At 46.5% G+C, this 23,726-nt stretch overlaps 1 protein-coding gene across 5 annotated transcripts in view; it reads left to right on the top strand.

Moving 5' to 3' along the window:
• tet3 (tet methylcytosine dioxygenase 3) overlaps positions 1-17,531 on the top strand; it is a 42,136-nt gene extending 24,605 nt beyond the window's left edge. For all 5 annotated transcript variants that reach the window (XM_020052341.2, XM_010876611.3, XM_020052343.2 and 2 more), the window contains 9 exons: positions 891-3,768; positions 8,285-8,375; positions 10,524-10,617; positions 11,212-11,420; positions 11,700-11,850; positions 11,972-12,061; positions 12,243-12,380; positions 12,969-13,323; positions 14,501-17,531. In XM_020052341.2, the coding sequence (XP_019907900.2) occupies positions 891-3,768; positions 8,285-8,375; positions 10,524-10,617; positions 11,212-11,420; positions 11,700-11,850; positions 11,972-12,061; positions 12,243-12,380; positions 12,969-13,323; positions 14,501-16,323 (5,829 nt within the window). In that variant the 3' untranslated portion in view covers positions 16,324-17,531. The remainder of the gene's footprint in view (positions 1-890; positions 3,769-8,284; positions 8,376-10,523; positions 10,618-11,211; positions 11,421-11,699; positions 11,851-11,971; positions 12,062-12,242; positions 12,381-12,968; positions 13,324-14,500) is intronic.
• Positions 17,532-23,726: the final 6,195 nt, after the last annotated feature.

Here is a 23,726-nt window from a genome sequence, read left to right on the forward strand (position 1 = left end):
ACTCTGTCCTACTACTACTACACCAATGTTAGACCATACTCTGTCCTACTACTACTACTACACAAACGTCAGACCATACTCAGTCCTACTACTACTACACATAAGTCAGACCATACTCTGTCTTACTTCTACTACTACTACACAAACGTCAGACCATACTCTGTCCTACTACTACTACTACACAAACGTCAGACCATACTCAGTCCTACTACTACTACTACTACACATAAGTCAGACCATACTCTGTCTTGCTACTACTACTACTGGGCAGTGAGTCTGCTACTGCTATACAGTAGTAGACTATACTATCTACTGCTGCTATTACTACATAACAGTAAGAACATACTCTACCACTACTACTACTACACATTAGTCAGACCATCCACTCCAGCAAAATTGGATCTGAATCCGGTTTCCTAATCCTGTAATGGACTGAAAGTTATAGACTAGTAGAATACATTAGACAATGTCATATTTGAATGGAGAAATGTATTTTAAAGTTTGTAACCAGTAACCATAGAGGTAAACAGAAAAGATTCACAATGCATTTTCCGGTGTTGGGACATTTTGGAAACGCTGTTTAATAAAAAGTTTGTTCAGCAACATACTTGATAGATGTTGTGTGTGTGTGTTTGTGTGTATGAGAGAGCGAAGCCAAAAACAAACACAAACCAAGAGCTCTGGATAGGAGTATTCCAGCCAATGCCCTATCACTGTCATTATGACCGTTCTTTTACGTTTTTGTTCAGTATGAAGTTACATTAAGATGATCTGAAAGACCAGTTGTTATATAGCGAGCACTATTTTTTATTCAAACCTGATGTGTAGTTACTATTGCCATGTTTCTCTCACCTCTATAACCTGTGCCCACTCCCTCCTGTCTCTCTCAGACCGTTTCGGACGCTGGTTCAGTGGATGGCCCCAGAAGAGGAGGCCAGATGGAGACTGGGTCACATGACTGCTTTGAAGAGGACAGTTCGCTGAGCCTGGAACTGACCAATGGTGTGATCCGGCATCCCAGCGGTACCCATGAGGAGGGTGGAGTTGGCCTGGGACCCCAAAGGGAGCCCCAGCGATCAGGGAGTGTTCCCCCGGGACAGGGCTGGGTGCCTGCACATGAAAAAGCCTCCCACCCCCAGCAACAACTGCCCTGCAGTGGCTGGAGTAGTGCTGGTAGGACTCCTGGGAAGCCTGTCAATGAGGCCGATATGGAGGATGCACGCAACCTGGTAGCCTTCTCAGCCAGCGTGGGCTCCCTGCCCCTCCATCCAGAGCCCCAGTCCCAAACCGCCCAGCTGTATGAGAAGTTCAACCAGGAGATGGGCACTGCTGAAGGGGCCACAGCTCAAGCCCGGTTCCAAGCTCCTGAGGGAGGGGACCCCACAGAGGATGTGAACACCCTGCGGACCGCCCTGAACCAGGCGCGTCACGGCCACAAGCCCCCGAACTGTGACTGTGAAGGGCCGGAATGCCCAGACTACCTGGAGTGGCTGGAGAAGAGGATCAGGCAGGCAGGGGCGGTGGAGAACAAGGACAATAATGCGCCGTGTTCCAAGATGGTTGCCGACACACCGCCTCATCAGCAGCCCACTCAGCCCCACCCCCATCACCACACTTACCCTCCTGGCAGCTTAAGTAACCCGCCCTCCTGTCCACCCCTACATCCCCACCAACAGGGCCGACAGCCAGGCTCTGTGCCCTTTTCCCCAGCCCCCATCCCCTGCTCCCCTCAGGTCCTGTCCATCGCCAAGGAGAAGAACATCAGTCTGCAGGCAGCCATAGCTATCGAGGCCTTGACCCAGCTGTCTGCACCTGTCCCCCAGACCCCAGTCCCTCCTGCCCACCAACACACCTCTCTGCACCCCCAGCATGGCACCCGCCCAGTGCCCTCCTCCGCCGACACCTTCTCCTATTTGTCGTCGTCGCGCTCACAGTCCGTCCCCCCCGGGCTGTTCCCCCAGGCCCAGCAGAGCCCGGTGTCGTGGGAGCAGCAGCACCGACCCCAGTCTCAGGGCCAGCCGGTCCACGCCGCTCCCCTCACTGGGCTGCCCCAGGTTGGCAGCCCTCGCCCCCAGTCACAGCAGGGCCCGCAAGGCCCCGGGGGAGCCCCAGAGCAGAGGAACCAGTGGACAGTAATAAGCTCGGATTCCCAGCAGTCACTCCTCGCTGCCCCGTCCGGTGGCCACAGCGCTGGTGACCCCATGTCCGAGCTCAAGCAGCTGCTGGGGGACTGCAGTGGAAACGGCCCCTTCAAGCTGCCCGTCCCGCACCACCACATCAAGCAGGAACCAGGGGTGCCTCGGATCAAGCAGGAGGTAGACTCAGGGGACTACCACAGCCCTGCCTGCGCCTCCATCGGGGGTCACTACGGCCTGATGAATGGCCAGCAGCAGAACTCCGGGTACTCTGGTCCACCTCTCTCCCCGGCCACCCACACAGCCCTGCAGCAGCACCTTCACCACCGGAGGAACCTCTTCCCCAGCGCAGGCTTCCCGGGCCTCTGCCCTTCCCGGCCTGCCCAAGTATGCCAGAACCTCCGTAAGTGGTGGCCCCAAAATATGGGCCCCAGCGACCACCCTGTAATGGCTATCAAGCAGGAGTCCAAGGAGCCTAAGAGGAGGAAGAGCTCGGTAGGAGTGTCTCCGCTCACAAAGCAGCCCCCAGTGGGTGGGATGCTACTTCAGTCCGGCTTTAAGTCCAAGTCGATAGTCATCAAGAAGACCAAGCAGAAGGCCTCCCTGCCTACCTTCCTGCCTCAGAGCCAGATCTCTGTACAGAAACGCTCTCCCCTCATCCTGAATGCACCCGTGCCTCTGGCCAACCCAGGTTCTCTCTCTTTCTCTACTTTCCCCCCGATCAGCCCCACTCAGGCTGTTGCAGGCCTCCCGGCCCCGGCCCAATCTCAGGTATCCATTTTAAGCTCTTCTGCTGCAGCCTCTGTCTCTGCTCCTGCCTTCTCTGTAAACACTCCAGCCGTGTCCACCCCTCAGCCTCTCCCGGCAGCTCCGGCTAGCTCAGGGGATGCCATCGCCACACAGACCTCCACAACCTCTCAGTCCATACCAGGCCTCAGCTCCCTGGACCCCAAGTTCGAAGAACTGATCCGCCAGTTCGAGGCGGAGTTCGGAGATACTTTGGCCCCAGATCCCTGCTCTCAGGTCCAGGGTCAGCCCCAGGACCTGGTCCCCTCCACCCAGCCCCAGAGCCAGGTCGGCTCCACCCAGGGCCAGGTCCCCTCCGCTCAGCCCTTGGTGACAGAATCTCAGCCCCATGTTAACTCAGGACAAGCCAGGCCCGCGTCACCATCAGCGTCCACCCGGTCCTCCGGCCCTGCTCCCTCAGCTTCAACCGCCGCCACACCAGCAGACCAGGAGGTGGGGCTGGACAAGGAGTCCGGAGGCGAGAGTAAATTGACCTCTGACTCCACCCCCCAGCCCTCGGCCGAGAGCCCTGTGGAGGAGTTGCGTGAGGAGGCCCAGCAGCAGAACGTCTTTCCGGACCCCTTCACCGCGCCTCCCACCCACTCCCCGTCCTCACTGCCCAAACGCATGAAGATTGAAACCAATGGGAACGTCACTGTCCTCTCCACCACTGGATTATTCTCTGAGGGAGAGGACAGCACCCCCACTAAGGACAGCTTCCCCATAAACCCCTCCCTAAAAGGCTTTCTGGAGTCCCCAATGCGCTACCTGGACACGCCCACTAAGAACCTGCTAGACACACCCGCTAAGGACCTCCAGGCTGAGTTCCCCACCTGTGACTGTGTGGGTAAGTAGTGTGTCTGTGTGTGTTAAACTCAGTTTTAATGTAGTTACACTTTTTCCACTGTTGGTCCCCCAGTATGCTTTACACTCCCAGTGAATGGGGATGTGGCACAAAATTGAACAGAACGTGCGAGTGTTCCCAGCGTAGAAATACACGCACTCCTTTGAATGCGTCCATGCTGTCCTCTAAACGCACTGGTTCGGTGTTAGCTACACATATTTAACGTATCTACAGGTCTGAAGTTTGTTTCTTCATCAGTTGGCCCAGTCAGTTCTGCCCGTCTGCTCCTCTCATATCAGGAGCGTGTCTGAGAATGTGTGGCCGTGTGTTGCCGGGGTCCCAAACCTCTACCCTCTAGTCAGCTACAGTGCAAGGCGCAGAGGGAGACAGGGGGACAATGGGGAAGCAGAAGGAGCCCATTGTGTGGAGTGGCTGTGTGGGTCTGGCTTGCAGACAGCAGAGAGCAGGCCACTCTGTCTAGGCTTCGCAGTCTTCTGGCTCTGTCCCAAGTGGCACCATATTCTTTATTTAGCACACTACTTTTCACCAGGGACCATAGGGCCAGTAGTGCACTATATAGGAAACAAAGTGCCATTTGGGATGTATCTCCAGTCCCATACCAGACCACCATTCAGCTTGCTGACATAGGACTGAAAATAAATAGATATGTAGTATAGTTGGTGGATGGTACTGTTTATGTTTTCTCTCCTGATGTATTGTAATCCTGTTACTTGACATTGTAGCTAGAAATCCAGAAGATGCCAGTATGGCGGACCGTATTCTAGTTTTAGATGTTCAGTTATCTTAACTGTCTTAAAGAGTTAAAATTGTTCAGCAGTGCTAAACAGAGCCAGGGTGTTTCTAAACAGTTGAGTGTTTAGTGTGCTCAGGGCAGTGGGGGAGGGACAGAGGAAGAGAGAGAGAGAGAGAGATAGAGCAGCTGAAGGGAACCCTTGCTGTGTGCTATGAGGCTTTTACTAAGAGCAAAGGCCACCAGACAACGGGTTTCCATAGTGAGTGCTATTTACACACTCCCCTGTCAACACCACACCGAATCACCCCATATGGAACCTGACCCCCTCACATGCATACACACGCACAAACACACCGTAGACACACATGCATGTGATTCATTCACTCTTCTCTTTCAATTAATTTAATGAAGCGTGTAGAGTTTTTTGGGTGCAGCCAAACCGGAGACAAGAAATTACTCCTAATGGTAATAGATTGTGTGGTCTGTATGTCCTCAGTTGTAATTGGCTAACATTTCTGTCGGCCTGTCAGAAGTTAAACTCATCTTGACAGTTTGTGGGACAGCGTGCCATTTTGTGGATAGTGGAAGGATCCTCTGTACTTGTCCTTCAACGTACAACTCACATGCATAAAGAGCCGATCCATGTGGTTCCATGAGCCAGTGTGACTGTCTTCACACTCCATTCTGCTGCTTACACATGGAACCGCTACTCCCCCTCAGTCAGTTCTCACACTCAAAGTTCTATTTAGACCCGTAGTCCCATGGAGTATTTCCTGTCTGTCTTTGACCACGCCTTGCCTTGGTTCCTCCCTTTGCTGTCACTGGAATGTGACCTCAGATTGCCTCTCAACCAGAAACACTCTCATACGCCAGGCTCGCTATTAAACACACACACACTTTTAGGTTTTACAATCCCTGTGGGGACTCAAATACATTTTTTTGCTAACCTCTAACCCTAACCCCAAATCCTAATTTGAACCCTAAACTCAAATAACCTTTATCCTTATGGGGGCGGACAACATTACCCCACAAGGTTATATTTTCCTTGTTTTACTATCCTGGCAGGGATTTCTGGTCTATAGTAACATGTATAGTAAAACAAAGACATACACACACACACACTCACACACTTTTCTTTGTACTCTGTACAACACCATCCAGACTTCATGCATTCAGAGTCAGTCAGAGTCTGGACTGTTGACCTGTAGGACACTATATACTTAAACCACCAGTATACCACAGCATAGGGCTTTAACACCAAGTCACATTCTGGATATATGGAAATGGGAGCAAATATAGGCAATTCTGATTCTGTTCTTATGCACAGCACAATTAATACTACCTGGATACAGGCCTTAGTCTTTATTGGCCCTATACTAAAAACACCTGGTACCTTTTGTTTTTGTAAAATGGTTACCAAGACAATTACAACAGTTAAAGAGACATGTTTCACTTACCTGTGGAATATGGTCTCATGTAGCATAGCTTTCAGTCAATCAGCATTCAGTGTTCAGGCCTCTGTGTTTATTATACTATAGTAGTTGATTATGTAGTACATATACACACTATAGTAGTTTATAGATTAGTAATATATATATATATACAGTGTAGTCGTTGAAAGTGTTGTAAATCTATGCTAGTGGATAGCGTACTATTATATACATAGCATAGTATTTCATAGTGTACTATTATATACATTGCATAGTAGTTGATAGTGTACTATTATATACATAACATAGTATTTGATAGTGTACTTTTATATACATAGCATAGTAGTTGATAGCATACTATTATATACATAGCATAGTATTTGATAGTGTACTATTATATACATTGCATAGTAGTTGATAGTGTACTATTATATACATAACATAGTATTTGATAGTGTACTTTTATATACATAGCATAGTAGTTGATAGCATACTATTATATACATAGCATAGTATTTGATAGTGTACTATTATATACATAGCATAGTATTTGATAGTGTACTATTATATACATTGCATAGTAGTTGATAGTGTACTATTATATACATAGCATAGTAGTTGATAGCGTACTATTATATACATAGCATAGTATTTGATAGTGTACTATTATATACATAGCATAGTATTTGATAGTGTACTATTACATACATAGTATAGTATTTGATAGTGTACTATTACATACATAGTATAGTATTTGATAGTGTACTATTATATACATAGTATAGTATTTGATAGTGTACTATTATATACATAGTATAGTATTTGATAGTGTACTATTACATACATAGTATAGTATTTGATAGTGTACTATTATATACATAATATAGTATTTGATAGTGTACTATTATATACATTGCATAGTAGTTGATAGTCTAATAGTACTGTAAATAGGGGTTATTCAACTCCAATCCTGAAGAGCCAAAACACTTCTTGTTTTCATCTTCTCTTTCCATTAAGCACTTCATTCAGACCAGGGACATGTGCCTGCTAATTAAAAACAGGTAGAAACAAAAATGACAAGTGTCTCTGCTCCCCAGGTCCAGAGTATATATACAGTATCTCACAAAAGTGAGTACAACCCTCAATTTGTTTTTAAACATTTGATTATATCTGTTCATGTGACCTAGGCCTAGGCTAGTCAATGAACTGTTACTCCCCAGTGCCGGCAGCACTCATGCAGCCCCAGACCATGACACTCCCACGACCATGCTTGACTGTAAGCAAGACACACTTGTCTTTGTACTCCTCACCTGGTTGCCACCACACACGCTTGACGCCATCTGAACCAAATAGGTTTATTTTGGTCTCATCAGACCACAGGACATGGTTCCAGTAATCCATGTCCTCAGTCTGCTTGTGTTCAGCAAACTTTTTTTTTTTTTGTTTGCGGGCTTTCTTGTGCATCATCTTTAGAAGAGGCTCCCTTCTGGGACGACAGCCATGCAGACCAATTTGATGCAGTGTGTGGCGTATGGTCTGAGCATTGACAGGCTGACCCCCCACCCCTTCAACCTCTGCAGCAATGCTGGCAGCACTCATATGTCTATTTCCCAAACACAACCTCTGGATATGACGCTGAGCATGTGCACTCAACTTCTTTGGTTGACCATGGCGAGGCCGGTTCTGGGTGGAACCTGTCCTGTTAAACCGCTGTATGGTCTTGGCCACCGTGCTGCAGCTCAGTTTCAGGGTCTTGCCAATCTTCTTATAGCCTAGGCCATCTTTATGTAGAGCAACAATTCTTTTTTTCAGATCCTCAGAGAGTTCTTTGCCATGAGGTGCCATGTTGAACTTGCAGTGACCAGTATGAGGGAGTGTGAGCGATGACACCAAATTTAACACACCTGCTCCCCATTCACAGCTGAAACCTTGTAACACTAATGAGTCACATGACACCGGGAAATGGCTAATTGGGCCCAATTTGGACATTTTTACTTAGGGGTGTACTCACTTTTGTTGCCAGCAGTTTAGACATTAATGTTTGTGTGTTGTGTTATTTTGAGGGGACAGCAAATTTACACTGTTATACAAGCTGTACACTCACTACTTTACATTGTAGCAAAATGTAATTCATTCAGTGTTGTCACATTAACAGATATAATCAAATGTTTAAAAAGAATTGAGGGGTGTACTCACTTTTGTGAGATACTGTATATATATGTGTATATATACACACACACACACACACACATATATATATATATACACACACACATGTGTGTGTGTATATGTACTGCATTTAAAACATTTCTAATGTTTCACTCTTCTTTCACAGAGCAAGTTGTGGAGAAGGATGAGGGTCCGTATTACAATCACCTGGGCTCTGGTCCCAGTGTGGCATCCATACGAGAGCTGATGGAGACCAGGTGAGCCTTCAGACTGGAAGCCTGTTGGATCAGAGACTGATATTGACTGAAATAATCTAGACCCAAAGAAATCTGAAACTATAGTAATTCGAAGCAAGTAGTATTTCCCTGTAGGTAAGGAAGGTCATAAAGAATAATGCCTAAAATAGCCTTAACATGAGAGGAAATAACAGGGACTAGGTGGGAGGAGAAGGAAACACTACAGGATACTGTTCTAGTATGCTTGTTTGGGGATTCAGCCCCTTAGATTACTGCCCACAACTATCCTGAGCCGAGGTATATATCCTCCCCCAGATTCTTTATCTTTCTATTCTTCTTTTACTTCTCTTTCTCTCCTTCCCCCTGTCCCTTTCCCTCTCTCCTCTTCTCTCCCTCTCTTCTCCTCTGCCAGTGAACAGGAGGTTATGTGGAGCTGCTGGCTCTCGCCTGCTGATTCTTGGCTTTAAACCCTCTCACAGCTGTGAGCTAGCATCACTCTTTCTTTCTTCCTCCCTCTCTCCATTTCGTTCTCCCTCGTGACTGCTGTCCTCCTACTCTCCCTTTCTCCCTACCACCCCTCTCCCTCTTCTCTATTCCCGTCCCCACTCCTCTAATTCTGTCCCTTGGGAATGCCTGACCCAGAATCAATAGGAGGAACAGGAAATATCAGCCTCAGCAGATCAGATGGCTAGGCAGAGAGAGAGAGGAAGATGAGGGGAGTGGTAGAGAGAGTTAAAGAGAGGTTGGGAGCGCAAGAGCTAAAAAGAAAGAGGTAGGTAGACAGGTAGGGACAGAGGCAGAGATAGAGAGGGGGAAGGTTGGGTGGAAAAGACAGGGAAGTGGGGATGCAGGAGGAAATGGCCAAATGGGAGAGGGAGAGAAACATTGACAGTGAGAACAAATAAAAAAAGATAGAAAGAGAGAAGGTCAAACCGGGATACATTTGCATGAGGGGGCGGGTAGACTCTGCGTCAGGTGTCCCCTTCAGATTGCTGTCGTGCAAAACTAGGAAGTGAACATTACATCACGTTACACACAATTATAATTTCCGGAATATTTAAAACAAATGAAAAAAATCTTTACGGGAATAGTTGAATGGGAGCTGGAAGGTTTTGGACAGTGATAGTACAATAATCGTTATGCTGACTGAACTGCTTCTCGTGGGTCTCTCACATTGTTGTATAGAGAAGTGACTGGCCATTAAGGCCACTGAGGACTTTTTCTATAGACCAGTGACTCGTCATTACCCTGAGAGGATAGGATAGGTGGAGGGTCGTGGATGGGGGGATGGTGGAGGGCGAGGGAGGAGGTGGGGGGCTCTCTGTTTGTTCGAGAGGTGACGTAAGGACTAAAGTCCTCCATAGTCTCCTCCTGACCCCTGACCCACCTTTGACCCCATTGGCCCACCCCCGTGGAGGGCGATCCTTCTCCGTCCGACTGGCTGGTGATTGGTGAATGACTTCCCATTCAGGACAGAGCCACATGGGTCCCACCACGGTAGATGGCTCAGGGGAGATTTTATCAACATGACGGGTTTAATGCACAGCGACTAAGGCTGAGCTGTGGGCCAACATTGAAGTGACGCTGGGAGATAATCCTGCCTCTCTCTCCACATCATGCAGAGGGACACACGTGCCAGAGTGTAGACCGGCGCCCACTGTCACACGCACCAGGAAAGCTCACACTCGAGCAGTTAGGTTTTATTTGGGTAGTCGCACATAAACGGTCTGCAGATGCACACACTGTCAACAAACTATCAGCTGCGACCTGGTTTTAAACCACTTTGTAGGGTTGGGGTTAGGTTTAGGGTTGAAATGTGGGCAGGGTTTTAGTTATGGTTGGGTTTAGGGTTTCTCAGACTGTCACTTTGGGTTTTGTGCTTCTCCAGTCACATGCCCATGTGGATATCAACAGAGCCCTATGAACACTGCTCTTGGCCTGCCACCACCGACCAGCTTGCGGTTTCTGTGTTTGACAAGATGCGTCCAACTCTCATTATGGTCCAAAGTCTTGCATTATGGTCATGCAGAAAGAAGCGCACGTGTACTGGCTTATGGAGCAATAACCACAGAGGGGGTGTGGCGTATCGGGACTAGAACCCAGCCAGAGACTGTCTTTGTAATCCACGGCTCAGTAAGGCCCACACACTAACATTGTCCTTGTGTGCAGGTATGGAGAGAAAGGTGAAGCCATCCGTATTGAGAAGGTTGTCTACACCGGCCGGGAGGGCAAGAGCTCTCAAGGATGTCCCATCGCCAAGTGGGTGAGTACCGGTCGCATCACATGACAGGAGAACAAACTCTACACAGCCGTAGCCTGTCCTCTATTGGCTCGTCATTATGGATGTCCCTCCCCATTGTTGTCGTTATCAGGCCAAACATGACAGACTGGGGTTGCTTTGGCAGGACCAACACGTGGGCCTCAGCAGACTAAATTAACACTCCGAAAACAAATCATTGTAGTCACAGTGTTGGAGAAAACGGACAAGTGTATTTCTTTCATCTTATGTACACTAAGAGCCATGAGGTCAACACTGAGAACATGAGTGTGAGCAGAGGAGAGTGGATGGTAGCAGACAGACCCTCTCACCCCCAGACACTAAAACAGCAGGGGGTCTTCCTGGACCCTCTGCCTCCCAGCTGGGGGCCCCCACCTATTTAAGTACCTCTGACACTCTGCTAATGAAGGGTTTCATGGATTCAAATCTAGTCACTAGTTATGGAGGGAGGTTGAGAAGGGCAGATGAAGGGGCAGAGGAGATAGGAGGTGGTTATTTACTATTTATACACGTGGTTGGTTAGAGCTGGCGGAGGATAATGCAGGTGTCAGTCTAACCCATCCCTATCCTTCGGGCCAGGTGATCCGTCGGGCCAGTGAGAAGGAGAAGTTGCTGTGTCTGGTGCGTCCCCGGGTCGGTCACCACTGTGCCAACTCCGTCATCATCATCCTCATCATGGCGTGGGAGGGCGTGCCCCGGGCGCTAGGTGACAAGCTGTACCGAGAGATCTCCGAAACCCTCACCAAGTTTGGCAACCCCACCAACCGCCGCTGTGGACTCAACGACGAGTGAGAGACATTCACTGAGCCTTGAATGATGAAAACATGATTGTGTTCTTCTGAAACCGTGCAACGCATTGCTGTTCAGTCTGTCTCTGTACACACCTGTGCCTGATCATCTCTAGGGTTATAAATAAACATGGAGATTGATCTGCAGAGTACTTTGATATTGTTTCCAATAAATATGAATACAGTGAGGCGGGCTGTGTCTGAATTATGAAGTTTACTGGGTGGGTGTCTTTATTGAGTGACGCTGACAGGATCTGTGCTCTCTGTCTCCCCCTGCAGTCGTACATGTGCGTGCCAAGGCAAAGACCCTGACAGCAGTGGTGCTTCCTTCTCTTTCGGCTGCTCCTGGAGTATGTACTTTAACGGCTGCAAGTACGCTCGCAGCAAAACACCCCGCAAGTTCAGATTGGCAGGAGACCACCCGCAAGAGGTACGAGACCACCGGGTCTAAGATCAGTACACTTGTCCTTTACCACCTTCAGATTGTGTTATGGACCCCACCAATATGCAAATGTAGCTGCTTAATAGCGACCTGTTGTGATGTGTGTTAGGAGGATCTACTCAGGGATAACTTCCAGGATCTGGCTACTGAATTGGCTCCACTGTACAAGCGGCTGGCTCCACAGGCCTACAGTAACCAGGTAACACAGACCCTCCTCTTCCCTGTAGCGCTCCCTTAGTGTCATGTATACTCTGTGTTGTGTCTTACCCCCCTTTTCCTTCATTCATTGGAGTGGTACTTTGCAGGTAGAAATAGCAGCTCCAGGCTGCTATGGGTTTGAGATATAGTGTGTTGTGTAATCCTCCTCTCCTGTCTGTCAGTGTAAGAATGAGACCTTGGCTACAGACTGCAGGCTGGGTCTGAAGGACGGCCGGCCCTTCTCAGGTGTCACCGCCTGCATGGACTTCTGTGCCCACGCTCACAAGGACCAGCACAACCTCTACAACGGCTGTACTGTGGTAGGACACACCTCTCTGTCAGTCTATCACTCTGTCTGTCTGTCACTCTGTCTTACTGTTGGTGACTGTCTGTCTGTCACTCTGTAATCCTGTTTGTGACTGTCTGTCTGTCACTCTGTCTGTCTGTCACTTTGTCTTCTTGTTTGTGTCTGTCTGTCTGTCACTCTGTTAGTCTGTCACTCTGTCTGTCTGTCACTCTGTCTGTCTGACACTCTGTCTTCCTGTTTGTGACTGTCTGTCTGTCACTCTGTTAGTCTATCACTCTGTCTGTCTGTCAGTCTATCAATCTGTCTGTCTGACACTGTCAGTCTGTCACTCTAGTCTGTCTGACACTCTGTCAGTCTATCACTCTGCCTGTCTGACACTGTCAGTCTGTCACTCTGTCTGACACTCTGTCAGTCTATCACTCTGTCTGTCTGTCACTCTGTCTGTCTGACACTGTCTCTCCGTGTCTCAAATATTCTCTCTATTATGACTTTATTGGGGTTAATATATTTGGATGGAGTAGTCAGTGTCCCTCACTAAACTTCCCTTCTGTCCTACTCTGTGTCTTTCTCTCTTCACAATAACCCCTCTGTCCACCCCCAGGTGTGTACTCTGACTAAAGAGGACAACCGCAGGGTTGGGGAGATCCCAGAGGATGAGCAGCTCCACGTACTTCCCCTCTACAAGGCCGCCCTGACCGACGAGTTCGGCAGCGAGGAAGGCCAGCGTCAGAAGATGTGCAACGGTGCCATACAGGTGCTCAACAGCTTTCGGCGTGAGGTCCGCAAGCTGCCTGAGCCCGCCAAGTCATGTCGCCAGCGCCGCCTGGATGCCAAGAACCGAGCCTCTGAGAAAAAGAAGGGCAAGCAGCAGCTCCCAACAGAGACGCCAGAGAAAACGGTGATCAAGATGGAGGTCCGGCACACTGGCTCCCCTGTCAGACAACACGGCAATAAAGGTGAGATGACCTCTCAACCCCTCTGGACACGTGTTGGAGAGTCGCTCCATGGGGGAGGTGAGACTCATGATAGTAATAGGCACATAACCCTTGTACTGTTAACACAAACCCATACAGAGTGATAGTTTTATGATAGAATATAATAATATGTTCATAGAGAGGATGCTTTAAAGACATATTTTCATTTTGATAATGAGGCCTGTTATCTACTTTCCCACATTCAGTTGAATGTGTTGATTCAGTTTTTATGTTTGTGTACAGTTTGCGCTATGATGGAATGGATGGAACTCTGTGTTCTTATTGTAACTTTCTACAAACTGCATGCAGAGGCACAAAATGGTATTCACCAGTCTCTGAGGAAGTAGATTAGATGGTATATTTCCCAAATCCTTAAGTATTTCTTTAAAACTGTTCGAGACTTGCACATTTTGCCAGCACTGGGGAGCTACAGTTCATTGAGGGAACCATGAATGCCAACATGTACTGTGACATACTGAAGCAGAGCATGATCCCCTCCCTTCGGAGACTGGGCCGTAGGGGCAGTATTCCAACATGATAACAACCCCAAACACACCTCCAAGACGACCACTGCCTCTCTTAAGAAGCTGAGGGTAAAGGTGATGGACTGGCCAAGCATGTCTCCAGACCTAAACCCTATTGAGCATCTGTGGGGCATCCTCAAACGGAAGGTGGAGGAGCGGACATTTTCACTTAGGGCTGTACTCACTTTTGTTGCCAGCGGTTTAGACATTAATGGCTGTGTGTTGAGTTATTTTGAGGGGACAGCAAATTTACACTGTCATACAAGCTGTACACTCACTACTTTACATTGTAGCAAAGTGTCATTTCTTCAGTGTTGTCACATGAAAAGATATAATCAAATATTTGCAAAAATGTGAGGCGTGTACTTACTTTTGTGAGATACTATATGTGTAACATTAGGTGCGTACCAGAGAGAACATGACATTTGTATCTTGTCAGAGATATTTCTCTGTTAGCCCAGGGGTTAGGAATACAAATGAATATTCTTAGCCTAGGGTAAAACTGTAGCTCAGAGTTAACAAACTCGTGTGTGAACAAAGGCTAAGCTAACTCAGGGCCAGCCTTAGGCTAAAAACAAAGCAGTGTGAAAAGGCCTACCAACCTACAGACCATCTCTATCTCCTCTGCTCTACAGCTGTCCCTAAGCAGGAGATGAAACCCATCATGAAGAAGGAACAAGCTGACCAGCGCCTCCAGCCCTTCAACGGCCAGCTGGAGGGCTACCCTGCCCAGGCTGCTGACCCCTACCATGTCTACCCCCCTCACCCTGGCTACTACATCAGGAGAAGCTTCCCCCCCAATGGCCAGCCCTCTGCACTCCCATCTTCACCAGGCCCCGTCAATGGCTACCATCCCAATCTACCCGGAGCACTGCCCTACAGCTACTATAACTACACTCTCAAATCGAATGCACTTTTCCCCCATGAGCTCACTTACGAAGGCCGCAACAGCCCTTGGCACCCGGATGGCCCCAAGGTTCCTTCAGGCCCCGTGGACAAGAAGCCAGATGCTCAGAGCCTCCAGGCCAAGCTGGCGCTGCCCTATCCTGGCCACACCAAGCAGCAGCATGGAGACTTAGCAAACCAACATCACCGTAGCGCTTACCCCCAGCAATCTGACTACAACCAATCCCGGCCCTCGTCAGTGTCCTCAGAGCCCTCCCACAGAGGGACCCCCATCATCAAACAGGAGCCAATCGACATGCCAGTATATGAGGGGGGAAATGCTCATCCTCAGAGCTGTCCCAGCACTCCCAGCAACACCCCACAGCCTGGAGCTGCTGGTGGGCCCTGGCCCGGGCACAAGCCCAATGGCAGTATGGTGCTCAGCAGCTGGGATGGCAACCCCAAACCAGCCACACCCCTGGACGCTCGCTTCACTCCAGATAAGCAGCAGTTCCACCAGCAAGGCCCTTACCAGCCCTCCCAGTCCCTATACCCCCCACAACAGCCCTCCCCGTCCCTTTATCCCCCACAACAGCCCTCCCCATCCCTTTATCCCCCACAACAGCCCTCCCCGTACCCCCAACAGTGGCGCTCTTACCCTGGCCCCAACACCCCAAGGGCCTCCCCTTCACCGTCCCCCTCCCTAAAGGTACCTCCGTCCCCCTCTCCTTCCACACAACCCAGCACCCCATGCCACTGGGACAGCCCAGCTCCCAGCCCCCAGCCTAAGGCCTGGCCAATAGGCATGGTTCCTGCTGGGTACAGCCCCGCCGGGGGATTCCCCGACAAGATGTGGTCCAAGGCAAGCGAGAGTCGGGGCACGACCCCCCTGGGGCTCCAGGAGAAGGCCTGGAAGTCTTCAGGAGGCTCCATGGCAGGTACACCATCTCCGGCCCCAGAGGGACGGCAGTTCCCAGACGCCCTGCAGCCATCGGATGGACAGCCCCAGGCCTGCTGGGACCCGAACCGGGCCCAGACCCCAAGTGAACCCAACAGCCAGAGAAACCAGGACCTGGGGGAGGAGGAGCAGTGGTCGGACAGTGAGCACAACTTCCTGGACCCCAACATCGGAGGGGTAGCGGTGGCACCCGCCCACGGTTCCATCCTGATTGAGTGCGCCCGGCGCGAGCTGCACGCCACCACGCCGCTCAGGAAGCCAGACCGCTCTCACCCCACCCGTATCTCCCTGGTGTTCTACCAGCACAAAAATATGAATCAGCCCTGCCATGGCCAGTGGCTCTGGGAGGCCAAGATGAAGATGCTGGCAGAGCGAGCCAGAGAGAGGCAGCAGGAGGCAGCTCTGTTGGGGCTGCCCTACGAGGACATCAAACCCGGGAAGAAACGCAAGCTGGGGGCCATGGCGGCAGGGGCCAGCCCTGGGCCTGGCCCGACCACAGACAAGAGGGTGGGGCCGGTGACACGACTGGCTCCCACCCAGCACACCGCCTCCATGGTGACTGTGTCCCCCTACGCCTTCACCTCCCTCACCGGGCCCTACAGCCACTTTGTGTGAGGACGGAGGGACAGACAGGCGGAGCAGGTCAGGGATGAGTATCTCAGCCCTCTTTTTAGTCCTGTGTCTCCCTCCATCCATATTTTCCTCCTTCTGCTCTGTTTCCTCATTGTGGTCCTCTGGGCCAGAAGGAGGGGACTACTTGTTTGAGTGCTCTTTTGGTTTTGTTAGTTTTTTTACCTCATGTCAGGCAGCAGTTTGGGCCCTTTTGTGGACCAGACAGATAGACTGCAGCCTGTGGTGCTCTTCCTCTCTCCTCTGTGGGAGGGACTCCATTGCTTTTCTTTCTTAATAGAATTTTAATTAATGCTAATTAATGGTATTATTATCAATATTATTACGATTTCTATTGTTACTGTCAATGTTGTTATTACAGGTATTGTTATTATTATTATTATTATTATTAAGATGCTGATTTGATTTTAATTTTTTTATATGATTGTTTTTTTTCATTAATGTTATTATTGATGAATGTGATGGGTTGTTTTTTATGTTTATTTTTTACAGAGGGGAATTCCTCTCAGACAGTCTTGCTTTTTCCCATATTTGTGAAAGTCTGCTTTTTTTTTTTCGTTTTGGCCTTTTACATTTTCGTAACTGTACTATGAGGAGGTCCTTTCTCAGCACTGCAAGGCTCTTTTCTAACAGCCAACAGACATGACGGGAAAACATTTGAATTCATCACAACCAAAAGAGACAGCAGAAACGACACCGCCCACAGAAACCTCTCTGGAGCGTCCCACAAAGTGGAAGGTTTTTATCAGTCCCCAAAGTCATGTCTTTTTTCAACCAACAATATCTGTCCTGTCTGCCAGCTGTCTTGCGCTGAAGAGAAGGGTTATTTTCTCTATATTTTTACTCTGACCCCTCAACCCACCTCTACTGGTGCTTCATGTTAATCTTCATCCCCTTCACTGGGATGATGTCAGTCATTCCTCTCTTCCTCGCAGCACTAGATGCTGAATACAAGGGTGCTCTTATAACGTAGACTGTGAGTTTGAACAACAGGCATAGAAGTTGTCATCTTCCTGCAGGTTTTCGTTATGAGATCTCGCATTCCCATTCTGTCTCCTGTGGGGAGTAGTGAGAGCTTTCTACGTGAAGCACTAGAGGGCAGCAATGACCCGCTGTAAAATGGTGCACTGACAAAAACAGACTCTTTCTCACACACATACACACACAAACACACATACACACACACACACACAGAAAAAACACATACAGACACTCACACATACAAACACACACACACACACAGCTATTGTCATCCAGCCAGCACAGAGCCATGCCTTACTGGTTTATAGAGGCGTGACTGCCAACGTGTGGCCCTTCCATTGAACCACAGGCAGCACTGGCCACTCAACATCTTCACACTGAAACCAGAGATAGTGAAGGGAATAGTGTGTGGACAGAAATGCACTCCTAAACACACACTGGTGCTTTCCCTACACACTACTACACACGCTGACACACAAAGGGCTCTTTCAGAGTTCCACATCTGCATGGTGCTGTTGTTTAGAAGCAGAGCTAGGTGTGTCTCTATGCAGGCACTTAGGACAGGGCCAGTTGAACCTTATTCACCCGTCATGGCTGCCTCTGCGTTACCACTCGTCATGGGTTGCAGTCAGTGTGTACAGGGTGTGCATTTAAAGGGCAACATACTGGACTGGGCTACGAGAGGCTGTGAATCCGCTTTCTACGTCTTGCACTAAGAACCTTAAGGGTATGTTGAAGAGGCAGGTTTGGGCCAGGAGGCAAGGTGAGAGCCAGCTAGCCCTCTCTGGCCAGGACAGTGTTTCTGGACCCTGTGTGTTGGTGCTAACCTGGGAGGTTTACTGTTGGCTGGGCCCCATGGCACTGTGGCAGTGTTCACTACCCACAGCCCTGGTGGCCTAGGTAGAGAGCTGGAGAGGCCTCTCACTCTGTGAAGCTCGGCACGTTGTATCCAGCTCTTAGCTTTGTGTGTGTGCGTGTGTGTGTGTTTGTGCGTGCGTGTGTAGAGTATATGTGTCTGTGTGTGTGGTTGTGTTTGATATTACCAGAGACTGCTTGGTGCTCACGTTGTGGTGCTTTTGAAGCGGTCTAGATACAGCTCTCTATACCTCAATGTTGCAGAGACACTGGTCATGGTTGCACGCTAAAAACACACACACAGGCACCACTGAGGACAGAGAAACAGGAGAAACATCAGTCCACAGCTTCCCTGTGTGCTCTCACCTACAAACTCATTTGAATTCACTTTTTTATTCTTATTTATTAATGATGATGATGATGATTGTTATTGTTTTTTTGTTTTGTTATAGCTAATACAAATTGTACATACAGAAGAAAAGATTTTATAAAAGCACTTTCAATCTTGATTTTAATGAGGAAAAAAAGAAATAACTGATCATGACAACTTGAAGCTTTGTTTTGTTTTTGGTTTTGGAGAGATTAAAAATGTAAATATTAAAAATATTTAGGTAAGATTATTTAACTGGTGAGGAATGATAACTAAATCATGAATGATTCCAGGCTTTTTAGTCCAGTCAGTTTTTCTGCTTAGATGTATATTTAAAACTGCTGTCGTGATTTCATAAGTACTGTTCTACACAATACATGAGACAGCAGCCAACTAGTCTACCTTCCTTCATGAGAAAAGATTGACCTAATCAGTAATCAGGCCACTTATAAATGAAAGTAAGATATCCAGTTATCCACTCTTGAGACTCAATTATCTTTTTTTTTCTTTCTTTTTTTTACACGAGAATACAACATGTGCAGAATCAAAGTCGTCAGACGTACTTGTGTGAGAGAACTCTAGTGACAGAGCTCGAGGCATAGCCCCAGAAATCTATCTTGTCCATTGTGTTAGACTATCAGGTGAGAGGTTGCCACCACCGTAACTTGTCTTTAATGGTGTTGTTGGGTATTTTTATCATCAATGATAGTGATGATAGCAGTAGTAAAGGATGTAAACTGTAATGAAAAACCATGACAGTATAACACTTGTAGTACCATACCGAAGGTACAGTGCATTTACGGAAGACACCAGATAAGACCTGGTCGTTTAGTTTGTAATATTATCTTTTTTAATTGTCATAGATTGTCACAGACATGACCAACAGGACTTAGACTAAGGGACTTGGGGAATACACCTGTTCCCTTGATTCACTACTACTCACAAACCTGTTTCGATTCACCATTACAACAGGACCTTGACTAAGGGACTTGGGGAATACACCTGTTCCCTTGATTCACTACTCATGATCCTGTTTTCGATTCACCAATAGAACAAAGTCCCCCTTTAATAACCACAGTGCATGATCCATGCACAGTTATAATGATTGAGTCATATTTAGATGCTATATGTAATAATGGGTGCTGATCATATATACTTAATATGAATTTTTTAATTTTGTACATTTCTATTCAAGACGTGATGAAAATGACGCCCAAAGGAGCCCCTCATTCAAGCAGACATTGGGGAAGTTATGGTCCTAACCCCAACCACCCCCCCCAACTTCACTGTAGAGCTGTGGGGGAGGGGGGGATGTTATAATGCTGATATTTTCTTTTTGCTCTTTGAATGATAATAGAATCAAGATAATCCAGATGTCAGTTTCAACTGCTCCGGTGCTGGTTCAATTAGCATTTCCCATTCTTGATTAAGGTGATGAAAATAGTAAGAAAACTGTTTGATTTGAAGCACTCACATTGTTCATACATACACTTTTTGTTTATTAATCCCCTGACCCTTGGTCCTAAACCAGGAACCACATGCTTTGGATATGGGGATTGATGCATAAAGTCATTCTGAAGCCAATAGACTGTTATCTTAAAAAAACGTGATCCTGTTATTTTGCTGGAAGCTATAATACATTACTCCTTTGGGTATGTTGTACATTTTAAGGATACTGAGATTATGAAACAATTAGACCATAGCAATTGTGTACTCCCCCTATTTGTTCCTCTTCCCTTCTTGCATACTCACTCTCTTAACTCCTCCAAACATCTCAAATGTTTTGTCTCCCTGTCCCTCCTTCCCCTCGTCCCTACACCTCTCACTCTGTGACAATATGAACCCCGTTCTCGGTGCTGATCTCAAGGATCGTCCCATCTGTCCATTCTTCAAAGCCATTCTTCAAGTTTGAATATTGCCCCCAAAAAACATCAAACATCACAACTGGCAGCTACATTCCTTTTTGAGTTCAAAGATTGTTCTTGGTTACATTTTTTCATGTCAAGTATGCAGTATGTAAAATAAGTGTTTTTTTGGTTTTTGTTCAGTCTCTCTTTGTAGCTGTATGGTGTATTATGTGAATACATAGTGTATGTGGTAAAACCCACAATATTGTTTTATGTTGCGCGATAATAAATAAAAAGCTAAAAATTGTAAAACTTTGTGGTATGATTAAAAAAACACAAATGCAGATAACAAATATTATGTTAGTTTGGCATTCTCCAGATGATGTCAGCACAGCAGTATTATGTTGTATATACAGTACATTATGTAAATATTCCCCAACAATGATATAGGTTGCCGTAAAATGTTTTATATCCGAGAAGCTTAGCTAATGACAATGATAGTTGTACTATCCATTGGCATGATGTGGAAAGAATGTTGCCAGAACATTTTCTTAATTTACCTGATAAGTACCTAGGGGTTTGTTTTGTGCACAGATTGTAATGTGTTAGCAGAACATTTTATGGACATAAAAAAAAAAATGGCTGCCCTAAATCTATCTTGCTAAAACAACTCCATGATATTAGATCTCCTTTCTGTCCTAAAAATCCTGACCCGGCAAAGTGACAATTGAGGGGATGGCAAGGGCATTTAAGCCCACTTCTTACTTTTACATACATATTGCATCCCAGGAGTAACTGGGAGTAATTGGGGACAGTGATTACATAAACTGGGACAGAAAAGGGCAGGAGAAACAAGGCCCCAAGCCAAGACAAATCGTTGTGCAGTAAAGTGGAAGAAAAGTTGAAGGCATCTGTAAAGGATATGGTCTGGAACACAAACCTGCCATGAAAATCTTTGTGGATTAGTTCTTGCTGTACCTTGTTCTCATTGGTAGAAGCATCAGACATAAAACATACATTAAAATCTCTGAAAAGGAAGAGAACCTTTTCAAATCTAAAGCTTTTTGCACAAGCAAAAAGATAGCTTGGACCCAGAATTTGCCCAGGATAATAAAAATAACAAGGTGTGGTTCATATACACTCCTGTTTAAAAGTTTGGAGTAACTTAGAAATGTCCTTGTTTTTCGAAAGAAAAGAAAAGGTTTTGTCCATTGAAATAACATGAAATTGATCAGAAATAAACCGCAGATTTTCAATGGAATATCTACATAGGCATACAGAGGCCCATTTTTAGAGACCATCACTCCGGTGTTCCAATGGCAAGTTGTGTTTGCTAATCCTAGTTTATAATTTGAAAAGACTAATTGATCATTACAAAACCAATTGGCAATTATGTTAGCAGAGCTGAAAACTGCTGATTAAAGAAGCAATGAAACTGGTCTTTAGGCTAGTTGAGCATCAGCAATTGCGAGTTCGACTACAGGCTTAAACAGTATGTTTCTATTCTGAGAAATGAAGGATATTCCATGCAAGAAATTGCCAAGAAACTCAAGATTTTGTATAACGCTCTGTGCTACAAAACAGCACAAACTGTCTCTAACCAGAATAGAAAGAGTTGTGGGAGGCCCTGGTGCACAACTGAGCAAGGGGACGAAAACATTAGCAAGCAAGCAAGTTTATTTATATAGCACAATTCATACAACAAAACAATGAAATGTGCTTTACAAAGAAAAATATATGAAAGTACAATAACATAAAAACAAATACTCAAATGAAAACATCAAAGCAAATGAATACACCATAATGATAAAAAAATACAATAAGAAAACATAAAGATTAAAAGTGGGATAAAAACATAGGAAGCTATAAGGTTAAACAGTGTGTTTAAGTTTTAGTGCTCAGTCATAGGCACATGAAAAGAGAAGTGTTTTTAACGTGGATTAAAAAATTGATACGTTTAGGGCAGGTCTAAGATCTTCTGGTGGTTTATTCTAGTTTTGTACAGCATAAGCGCTAAACGCAGCTTCTCCATGTTTAGTTTGGACTCTGGGCTCTATTAGCTGACCATTAGAGTGTTTTGTTTGAGAAACAGATGCCTCAAACGTACTCAACTGGCAGCATTAATTAAATATTACCCACAAAACACCAGTCTCAATGTCAAAAGGCAACTCCGGGATGCCGGCCTTCTAGGTAGAGTTGCAAAAAAAAAAGACATATCTCAGACTGGCAAATAAAAATACTAAAATAAGATGGCCAATAGAACAGAGACACTGGACAGAGGAAGTTTGGAAAGAAAGTGTTATGGACAGACAAATCTAACTTTGAGGTGTTTGGATCACAAAGAAGAATATTTGTGAGATGCAGATCAAATGAAAAGATGCTGGAGGAGTGAATGACACCATCAGTCAAGCATGGTGGAGGCAATGTGATGGTCTGGGGGGTGCTTTGGTGGTGGTGAATTGGGAGATTTGTACTGGATAAAAGGTGTAAGAAATAAGCTGTTCATATTGTGTTGAAATAATGATTGCGTACCCTGTCATCAAGGGAGAGAGTAATTAAATTATTTATTGCGGCATTCACTAGTTTCTTGTTTCAGGATGTTACAGACTTGATCTCAAAGAAACATCCGGTCGTACCTCTACATTATAGACACCGCAATCCAGAATACACAACACAGTACTGTAAGCCCATTGGCTAATTACTGTTTTACAATTTCCTCCTACAACAGGACAATGACCCAAAGCACAGCTCCAAACTATGCATTAACTATTTAGGGAAGAAGCAGTCAGCTTGTATTCTGTCAATAATGGAGTGGCCAGCACAGTCACCGGATCTCAATCCTATTGAGGTGTTGTGGGAGCAGCTTGACTGTATTGGACATAAGAAGTGCCCATCAAGCCAATCCAACTTGTGGGAGGCGCTTCAGGAAGTATGGGTTGAGATCTTTTCAGATTACCTCAACAAAATGACAACTAAAATGCCAAAGGTCTGCAAGGCTGTAATTAATGCAAATGGAGGATTCTTTGACAAAAGCAAAGTTTGAAGGACATAATTATTATTTCAATAAAAAAAATCAATATTTCTTATTCATTTTGACTCAATTTATGTATGTTTTTATGGAAAACAAGGACAAGGATTTCTAAGTGACCCCCAAACATTTTAACTGTAGTGTTGCTTTTTTGTGGGAACACTTAAATCTTATAAATATCTCCTACATGGGAAATAATTGAATTGTACTAAGCATTGTTGGCAAAAAGCACTTTATGTTGAAAATCAAAAGCACCTGATGGCTTGCCCTTTGTTAAAAGTTAATGACTGTATGTTTCTCCATTTTC

Source organism: Esox lucius, chromosome 13 (assembly GCF_011004845.1).
Source record: "Esox lucius isolate fEsoLuc1 chromosome 13, fEsoLuc1.pri, whole genome shotgun sequence".
NCBI classification, from domain to species: Eukaryota; Metazoa; Chordata; class Actinopteri; order Esociformes; family Esocidae; genus Esox; species Esox lucius.